Genomic DNA, 10,113 nt, shown 5'->3' with positions numbered 1-10,113 from the left:
AAGGTGTTCCCCAGGTTGCCTTTCCTGAGCTTCGATCTTCCGGCTCTCGTTTAGTAGCTGTTGGAAACTACGCTGCATTAGGCCTACTAATTGTGTATGGGTGAAACAGTGGCGCATCTGCGGTCCCTCCTTCCACTAGGCCTCCACTGACCTGTCTACTGCGGCCCGTGTACCCCTTGAACCAACCTAATAAAATATTTAAAAAATTAATTTGATTATAAAAAATAAGATCGTGTTGAGATCTCAAATGCAGACATTTTAACAATCAAAACAAACACACAACAAATATCTGGAACTGTACTACAAAGGTCCAACAGCTACAATTTCTTTCTCCTGCAAGAAGTTAACTGAAAGTTTTTTGGAGTTGTTAACACAGATATGGCATCCACCGAGTGTTGTCCTGTCGCGTCTCCTTTAAATTATTTCCAATAAGATGTTAAACTATTAATTTAATAAAATCAATAATTAAAAAAATAATTGAGTAAGTCAAAAGCACATTGCAAATAAACATTAATTACAAATCAAGAAGCATGGCGCGTCCGAGGGTGAGTAGATACCGAATAAGAATATAATCACCCTCGGACGCGCAATGCTTATTTACAACAGCCTTCCTTCCTAAGAATCAGCCCTTTCGTGGTGTAGAGAGAGGTTGTGTTACACTCCAAGGTGTTCCCCAGGTTGCCTTTCATGAGCTTCGATCTTCCGGCTCTCGTTTAGTAGTTGGTGGAAACTACGCTGCATTAGGCCTACAAATTTGGTATGGGGTGTAGAGACAGGTTGTGTTACACTCCAAGGTTTTCACCAGGTTGCCTTTCCTGAGCTTCGATCTTCATGCTCTCGTTTAGTAGTTGTAGAAAAGTACGCTGCATTAGGCCTACAAAATGGGTATGGGGTGGAGAGAGATGGTGTGTTACACTCCAAGGTGTTCCCCAGGTTGCCTTTCCTGAGCTTCGATCTTCATGCTCTCGTTTAGTAGGTGTCGGAAAGTAGGCTGCATTAGGCCTACAAATTGGGTATGGGGTGGAGAGAGATGGTGTGTTACACTCCAAGGTGTTCCCCAGGTTGCCTTTCCTGAGCTTCGATCTTCATGCTCTCGTTTAGTAGGTGTCGGAAAGTAGGCTGCATTAGGCCTACAAATTGGGTATGGGGTGGAGAGAGATGGTGTGTTACACTCCAAGGTGTTCCCCAGGTTTCCTTGCCATTGCTTCGGTCTTCCGACTCTCGTTTAGTAGTTGTAGAAAAGTACACAGCATTAGGCCTACAAAATGGGTATGGGGTGGAGAGAGATGGTGTGTTACACTCCAAGGTGTTCCCCAGGTTGCCTTTCCTGAGCTTCGATCTTCATGCTCTCGTTTAGTAGGTGTCGGAAAGTAGGCTGCATTAGGCCTAAAAAATGGGGAATGGGGTGGAGAGAGATGGTGTGTTACACTCCAAGGTGTTCCCCAGGTTTCCTTGCCATTGCTTCGGTCTTCCGACTCTCGTTTAGTAGTTGTAGAAAAGTACACTGCATTAGGCCTAAAAAATGGGTATGGGGTGGAGAGAGATGGTGTGTTACACTCCAAGGTGTTCCCCAGGTTGCCTTTCCTGAACTTCGATCTTCATGCTCTCGTTTAGTAGGTGTCGGAAAGTAGGCTGCATTAGGCCTACAAATTGGGTATGGGGTGGAGAGAGATGGTGTGTTACACTCCAAGGTGTTCCCCAGGTTTCCTTGCCATTGCTTCGGTCTTCCGACTCTCGTTTAGTAGTTGTAGAAAAGTACACAGCATTAGGCCTACAAAATGGGTATGGGGTGGAGAGAGATGGTGTGTTACACTCCAAGGTGTTCCCCAGGTTGCCTTTCCTGAGCTTCTATCTTCAGGCTCTCATTAAATTGTGGTTAAATGGAACAACTGCATTTGGCGTACTAGTTGGTTTGGGGCCTACTATCGGTGTCTGCCACTCCTTGCTGTTCTCCTGGTTTCCTGTCCTGAAATTCCATTTTCAGCCTCTCGTTAAGTAGTTGTTAATGTTAGACTGCATTTGGCCTACTAGTTGGGTTGGGGCCTACTATCGGTGTCTGCCACTCCTTGCTGTTCTCCTCCACTGAACAAAGCTGTGCCGCCTGTTTACTACGGTTGCCAATTTTGAACTGCATTTCGACTACTTACTGATTTGGCCCTACTCTCTGTGTCAGCCTCTCATTCCAGTTGTCCTCCACTGCAATGCCCCCTGGTTATTCCTGTGTTACCAATTTTGAACTGCATTTAGCCCACTTTCTTCTTTGGGCCTATATCTGTGTTTCCACTTCATCGTGCCCATTGCCCAGCCAGTGATAGATGAGTCTGCTGGTACATTGACCCATAACGCAACATTCCCCGTGCACGCTACACAACAACATTGTGACCCTGCTGAAAGTCAGGTTGCTCTTCCCGCATACCATACCACCTTACACGGGGACAAAGAGGAAGGTGCAGATGAAAGTGCAGGTTCCTTCATCAGGTGGGGGGAGGAATACTAGTTGGCGACGTCACTGGCACAGGGCCTCTCATAGTACGCAAAAGTGTTGCTGCCGGTGGGAGGCGCCCCCGCCGTGCAAACACACCGCTGTACTTTGAGGGGCCCTGTGCCAGTGCCAATGCCAACGAGTGGGCCCCCCCTGCTTGCTCAGGTTCACAGCACTTGCAAAGTTGAAATACTTACCTCTCCCTGCTCCACTGCCGTGACGTGGTCCAGATTTCCTGGGCCCACTAATTACTTGAACCAGCCCTACCCCCCACAACTTTAGCCAAATGACCCCCAATTTCAAATGCCTTCCAATTATTATAAGGTAAATTACGCTTGACAAGCTTCATTAAGAAGAATGGATGGTTTTGACATTAAAATGGGTACTCTAGGTGTTTTCCTGGCCCCCACTCACTGCCGACTATGCTGCCCCATTGACTTGCATTGGGTTTCGTGTTTCGGTCGATCCCGACTTTACGTCATAATCGGCCGATTTCACTCGACCCGACTTTGGACATAGTCGGGTTTCGCAAAACCCGGCTCGACTCTAAAAAGGTCAAGGTCGCTCAACTCTAAGGGTTACGGTCCTGAGGATAGGTCCTGGGAGCCTGCTGAGCACATTCTGGCTGTGCAGCTCATTGCTGACTTTGAATGCAGCAAGGCCCAAGGAGGGGGGCCATGTTAGGGGTTGAGTTCCCGCCTCTGCACAGGGGGAATCTCGGGCCATCTCCGCTGCAGTCTCCCATTCTTCTCCTGCCGCATTGGAGCCTGCTCAGCGGAGACGTCAGTCCCAGAGTCTCGCTCAGTCTTACTCTGTACAAAGAGTTACTGCTGCTTTTCCTGCTTCTGCCATTGAAGTGCTGGACAGCGGCGAGCAGATGCTTCTGGGACTAAAGGTACCGTCACACATAGCGATGCTGCAGCGATACCGACAACGATCCGGATCGCTGCAGCGTCGCTGTTTGGTCGCTGGAGAGCTGTCACACAGACAGCTCTCCAGCGACCAACGATCCCGAGGTCCCCGGTAACCAGGGTAAACATCGGGTAACTAAGCGCAGGGCCGCGCTTAGTAACCCGATGTTTACCCTGGTTACCATCCTAAAAAGTAAAAAAACAAACGCTACATACTTACCTTCCGCTGTCTGTCCTCGGCGCTCTGCTTCTCTGGTCTGGCTGTGAGCGCCGGGCAGCCAGAAAGCAGAGCGGTGACGTCACCGCTCTGCTTTCCGGCTGACCGACGCTCACAGCCAGAGCAGGAGGAGTGCAGAGCACAGCGCTGGAGGACAGACAGTGGTAGGTAAGTATGTAGTGTTTGTTTTTTTACTTTTAGGATGGTAACCAGGGTAAACATCGGGTTACTAAGCACGGCCCTGCGCTTAGTTACCCGATGTTTACCCTGGTTACCAGCGAAGACATCGCTGAATCGGTGTCACACACGCCGATTCAGCGATGTCTATGGGGAGTCCAGCGACGAAATAAAGTTCTGGACTTTCTTCCCCGACCAGCGATCTCCCAGCAGGGGCCTGATCGCTGCTGCCTGTCACACTGGACGATATCGCTAGCGAGGACGCTGCAACGTCACGGATCGCTAGCGATATCGTCTAGTGTGACAGTACCTTAAGTCCTGCTTTTCTCGTTCTGAGCATGCACAGAGTAAGATCTCTCAGTGGAAATTGAGGGTCACATGATCAGATACTGCAGCTAAAGCCATTGGTCCTTCAGGAAGGTCCTGTAGGTGCTCACACTCTGTGACAGCCTCTCATTGGTCATTCTAGGAAGGTCCTGTACGTGCTGCAACTGTTTACGGCTCGCACGGCCATGCACTAGTATTGTTCTATGTTATGTGCTTTGTGCCAGTGTGGTCATGTGAGTTTGTGTTCAGGGACCCAGCTGAAATAAGCCCCTAGAATGCTGGCACCTCCGGCGAGGAGATTTTGTGTGAATGTATTCAGGGACCTGGCTGAAATAAGCCCCTAGAATGCTGGCACCTCCAGCGAGGAGTTTTTGTGTGCATGCATGACCACTGACTGCTCTCAGTTGAGTAGTTAGCCTGTGCCACTGTGAAGTCAAACAGGGCGCATTGCTTTGAGTTCACGGCTACTCTGTGAAGTAACAGAGCTAGCTCATATCGCCATGTAGTTCCGCCGTGTACTAGCAGCAGGTTCTCCTGCACGGTGGACCCCCGGCTGCGAACGCATCTATTATAATAAAACCTCTATATTTACTCGATGCGTTCCGCTAGCCCTAACAAACGCTACGTGTGAACATAGCCCAAGGTGTAGAGGAGCATTTTTGGTTATTTATTTTGCCTTATATATAAGTCATTACCCTGGAAAGGATGTTCCTTAACATATTTCCCAGAAAATCTATATTAGTTTAGTTTTTGTATGTTATATTGTGAGTCTGTAAAAGTGGCGTAAGACTCTGACAAAACTGTTCACAGCAGTGACCTGAGAGTCAGAAATGCTTCCAGGGTTCTACCCCATGATATTACCATGTCATTTGAGCAATATTACCAATGATTTCTTCTGTTTTTAAACCCTATAAAGACCTCTGAGGGGGCTGTGGCAAAAGCACCAGCCCTGCTGACCCCAAACCACCAACACCACTCTGCCAAACTCCGCTACGACTTGACACCAGTGATAAAAAACCCTGCATCATAGAAAAAATTCTGACTCCACTTCACTCACACATTCAGTATTTGCTGTACTACCAGCAGCCAAACCCCTCCTAAAATACCGATCACTCACATCCACATCATTCACATTTTCCCGGGGCGCGTGCGAACCATGTGACTTACCAGGTCGACAATGAGGGACCCTCACAACAGTCGTCTCTTGTCCTCTGCGACGATTGGCTTAGCAGTCTGCACATTTAGATGAAATTTGGCCCTCCTCTTCAGAGGCAGAGTCTGGCTCAGGGACATCTCCAGGTAAACCCGATGTAGTCAACCCACCACTAGACCGGGACCTCCTATCCACCGTGGCGCATCGTCTGGACATAGGGGAGACTTCAGCTGCAAGACTGCAACTCATATCCCTGGCAGCGATCTGCCCTTTCCCATGAAAATCACACTGGCCTCCACTGCTGCTGACATCCTGGATGGGTAACCTCCTGGCCTCCAGCACCAATCTTACGGATCTTTGTTGCCACGATCGTGCTGCTCCTAAAGCCCGGGCTCTGAGCGGATGCACCAGCAATTCCTCTGTGTCAACTCCAGCCGACCGGGTCTCCATCTTCCCCACCACTGCTGCCTGGGCCCGGCCCAGATGCACCTATCGCTCCATAGCATCCACTCCCATTGTGCGTACAGCTGCTTGGTCCCATTTCTGACGCACCTTCCGGTCCTCTGCCGGCTCCATCCTCGCCGCTGTATGTGAGGCCCTGTTCCTCAGAGCCGGCTGCACTTCCTGATCAGCAATACCACCTGACTGGGATGACATCACAAAGGGGTCAGAGCCAGCGACGTCATTTCCCCCGGCTCCTGGCACCTGCCGACACCAAGGAACTGCCGATCGATTCCCAGTGGCCGCAGGCTGGAACTGCGCTTAAGATTCGGCTGGATCCCTTGGTGAGCTCTGCAGCCGGTGCCTTGTCTGAGGAGTTGCATCCGGGCTTAGTCGCTCCGGTGGTCAGAACCTCCTGGCACGACCCAGAGGTGCCACGGATGCAGCCACCTCAGCAGTCCCACCATCAGTGTTCAACATCTGCAGCTGATCCTGTAGCAACTGCTGTCCTCAGCTTGCTGCCAAGGCATGGATCTCCTGGACAAGAGCCCCCATGACATTCAGGTAAGCTAATATCATGACTGAACTTCCCGCTCCGCCCCTTACCTTATTTACCCCCCACAGGATACCTCTCACCAGCCAATCACAAAAACCCACATCATTTTCCTGACCCTATACTCCTCCTCCTTAAATTCGCGCCCAGACTCTATCCCTCGCATTAACCCCTTACCACCCAAAGTTAAGGCCTAGCATCCTCCTTAGTCATGCGGCCCTCCCTTTGAGCCCCCTATGGGGGATGCATTCCGGGCCATACAATACTCTAAGAAAGTCATCTGATTGGTGCAAATTAATTTCTGCAGCATAATACCGGCCATGAACATACAACCGATGTCATGAAGAATGATTATGGAAAATGATCTTAAGCATAAGAAAAACAAGGCACTCTGAAGGTGATGATACGTCCCCAACCAATCTCTGATCTCAACAAAATCATGTTTGTGTGGGATTGTTTGAAGAGACAGAAGAATTTGTGCAAACTTACAGGAAATCCACAGAAAATCTGTGGATACTTCTCCAAGATGTTTGGAACAACCTCCCAGCCAACTTCCTTAAAGAACTATGTGTAAATGTCCCTAGAAGAATTAATGCTTTGATCCTGTTTGGAAGCCAAAGGTTGGTAGCATCAAAAATTAATTTGACTTATATTTTTCTTTTCATCTTACTTGGCAAAAATAAACTTTGAAAACTTCTAAATTTAAAATTATTTTTAACTGCTTATTCCTTTACCCTCCTGCTAAAACTATCTCCCTGCATTTTATATACAGTAAAGTACCGTATTTTTCTGACCATAAGACACACCTTTTTTCCTCCAAATTTGAGAGGAAAGTGTGGGTGCGTCTTATGGTAGGGATGTAACGTGGGAGCAACAAATGAATACTCCTTCACAGGGACACACATGGTTTCCCCAGTGCTGGATTCCTGCAGCAGCTGGGGAGATCTGTGTTTCCGGAGCAGCAGCAGGGGCCAGGGGGGACAAGATTGCTGCATACCTGCCCGCAGGGGCTGTGCTGGATGCTGAGTGCTCCAGCACAAGGACCTGTGTGAAGAGGGCAGGCTGGAGCATCACATGGCAGCACAGAGCCCTCCCTCTTCTGATGTCATCATAGGTCCTGCAGACACCACACTACAATCTGTAAGCTTACTCCTGTGCTGTGGAGAGTCAACAAGAGACAGCACTCTGTGGTGTCAAGGGATGGGATGCTCCAGCATTTTACCTCACCACAGTGGCTGGCTGGCTGGCTGCCACAATTAAAAGGTCAGTCTTAACAACACACAATAAAGCACTCTGCCACTTCTGTGGTGAACTATAACTCCCAGCATGCATAGGTTCTGCAGGAAATGCTGGGAGTTATAGTTCTCCCAATGGGATCTCAAAGCAGCACTCCAGTGTTATTTTTCAGTGCTGGAGTGGTGCTTTAAATGTAAGCCCTGTGCCTCTATTCTTATACTCACCCTCTAGCATCTTCATACAGTACTTTACAGACACCACACTGGTCCCGCAGCACCATCTTCTACCCGCAGCTTACAACATAATAACATACTATTATATGTAATAACAACACATATAATAGTATGTTTATGTTATTAAATATTTTACCACCTTTTTTGCTTCAAATATTTTTTTCCTTGTTTTCCACCTCTAAATCCTGGGTGCGTCTTATAGTCCGGTGCGTCTTATAGTCCGAAAAATACGGAACTTTATATTTTTGTAAGTTTACAAATTGTGGGTATTTAGAATACAAAACATGAAAGCTTTTATACCAAAATAATCTGAAGGCAAGATAATTATCAATTCATTTAAACATCTGGTCTCTTTTGTATAGAACATTCACATGAGGGTGATTAACGGGGTCCAGTGGGCATTTGCTATGTTTTCCTGAGAATATAAAAGATGTGAATGTCTGGAACATTTCGCCTTTACATCAGAAGGGCCAACAATGCGAAGATGTCATTTCACAGATGAAAATATCCCAAAATTCTATAATTCTATAATATAACACTTGTTTTTAGTGGGCTACATTCCCAGAATTTATACCTGAACTTGAATAAATACTCTTAATTTTGAGGAGAAAATAATTCTTGGATATTTATTGATATATAAATGATGTGTGATGTGAATCAGACACAAGTCACTCAGATACGTCTTCTTGGATTCCAAAGTCTTTCCGAATACAAACCTCTTCTATTCCTTCTGCTTACCCTGAGTTACATATGTATACTGGGAGGAAATCTTCTCATTGTCCTTCTAGTGACCATCATTGACCAACTCAAAACTCCAATGTTTTTCTTTCTGAAGCATTTATCTATAGCAGATGTCTTACTGACCACCAGCGTTATCCCCATGATGTTAGGCATTATGTTTGTTGAGGAAGGAGTTTTGTCCATTTGGGGTTGTCTGACACAGCTTTATTTCTTTAGTATATTTTGCGCTGTTCCAAGTTTCCTCATTGCCATTATGTCTTATGATCGGTATTTGGCCATTTGTCATCCGTTACGATATTCCTCACTAATAAGTCCAGATCTTTGCCTTCGACTTGTTATGGGAGCCTGGTTTTTGGTCATTGTGCTTGCTTCAAGTGAGTTCCTTGTTTATATTCAGTTTAACTTCTGTGGCTTGAATTACATAGATCATTTCTTTTGTGACCTTGGTCCCATAATGGAATTGGCCACTTCAGACATTTCCATTGTAATATTGCAAGACTTTGTTTATGGCATCTTTACGCTTTTCTTTCCATTTGTTTTTATCATTGTTACCTACTTTTGCATTTTCTTTACGATCCTTAACATTTCTTATGGTAGAAGAAAAGCCTTCTCCACATGTAGCTCCCACCTGACCACAGTATGTGCATATTACGGAACCACAATCGCAGTCTACATGACTCCATCTGATGAGAGTTCATCCAATACCAACAAATACAGATCCCTGTTGTATATAGTAGTTACACCATTGATGAATCCCGTTATTTACAGCCTGAGGAACAATGAGATTAGGAGAGCTATGCAAAAGATGAGATATATATTTTTTTTAAACAAAATGAGTAAATGTTCAGCTCAGTGGTAATAAGTGAAGGCCTTATTCAACTATGAATCAAATCATTATCCAAAGCATTGTTTTTAATCCATAAGAAGTTGTATTGCATCTAGAGATGAGTAGTTTGATTAAAAGCAAATTAAATTTGCTTCAAATTTCACAGAAAAAAGGCTAGGTCACAATCCACTATTTTTATGATTTGATTCCTTTGAATTCAGCAAAATGGCTTCTGACTGATCAACATATTAGGGCTGGGAAGACGTAAAAAATAATAAAATAATATGCCGTCTTCACCCATCACATGACCAGCGCCCCTACCGATTCTAGGATGTGGACAGATAACACTTAGGTAATGACTATTAATGGCCTTCAGGCACCTTTATTTCACATATAATAATGTTGTGAATCCTATTTCCAGGCCAAATTTGATTGAATCTCCTAAATTTGAAATTTGGGAGATTTATTCATTTCTAGCTTCAACATGCAGAGACTTACTGAAATGCAGTGTATCAGCAACTTTCCAAATAGGGCAACACATCTTTCTGTGGATTGAAAGGAAATTACTGGATTTCTTCAATTTGAGTGGTGCAAACATTTTTTTATTTCTATATTTGGTTAAACTTGCTTGCCGGAAACATAATTTGCTTTCTAACAATGGATAGAGGAGCATGTTGAGCTTTCTTTTGTCACATATTGTGACGACACAGCATTAATTCGGAATTATTCAGATGTGTTATGTCAATAGACCCAGGAACATGAGCTAGAGTTCATGTGAGAAGTAATGTTGACTCTTATTGTCAATTGAATTAATGT

The 10,113-nt window shown here is 45.8% G+C and overlaps 1 protein-coding gene across 1 annotated transcript; it reads left to right on the top strand.

Annotated features, from left to right (window-relative positions):
* The first annotated feature begins 8,237 nt into the window (after window positions 1–8,237).
* LOC138674392 (olfactory receptor 1f45-like) lies at window positions 8,238–9,563 on the top strand. The gene has a single exon (XM_069762241.1). It carries the CDS (start codon window positions 8,371–8,373, stop codon window positions 9,328–9,330), a length of 960 nt encoding a protein of 319 aa, XP_069618342.1. The 5' UTR covers window positions 8,238–8,370; the 3' UTR covers window positions 9,331–9,563.
* The last annotated feature ends 550 nt before the right edge of the window (window positions 9,564–10,113 follow it).

Source organism: Ranitomeya imitator, chromosome 4 (assembly GCF_032444005.1).
Source record: "Ranitomeya imitator isolate aRanImi1 chromosome 4, aRanImi1.pri, whole genome shotgun sequence".
Lineage (NCBI taxonomy): Eukaryota > Metazoa > Chordata > Amphibia > Anura > Dendrobatidae > Ranitomeya > Ranitomeya imitator.
The sequence above is the reverse complement of the archived record's forward strand: the minus strand, read 5'-3'. Positions and strand labels throughout refer to the sequence as shown.

Excerpts from the sequence above, each read along its gene's own strand:
- LOC138674392 (XM_069762241.1), top strand. The coding sequence starts at position 8,371 with ATGATGTGTGATGTGAATCAGACACAAGTCACTCAGATACGTCTTCTT.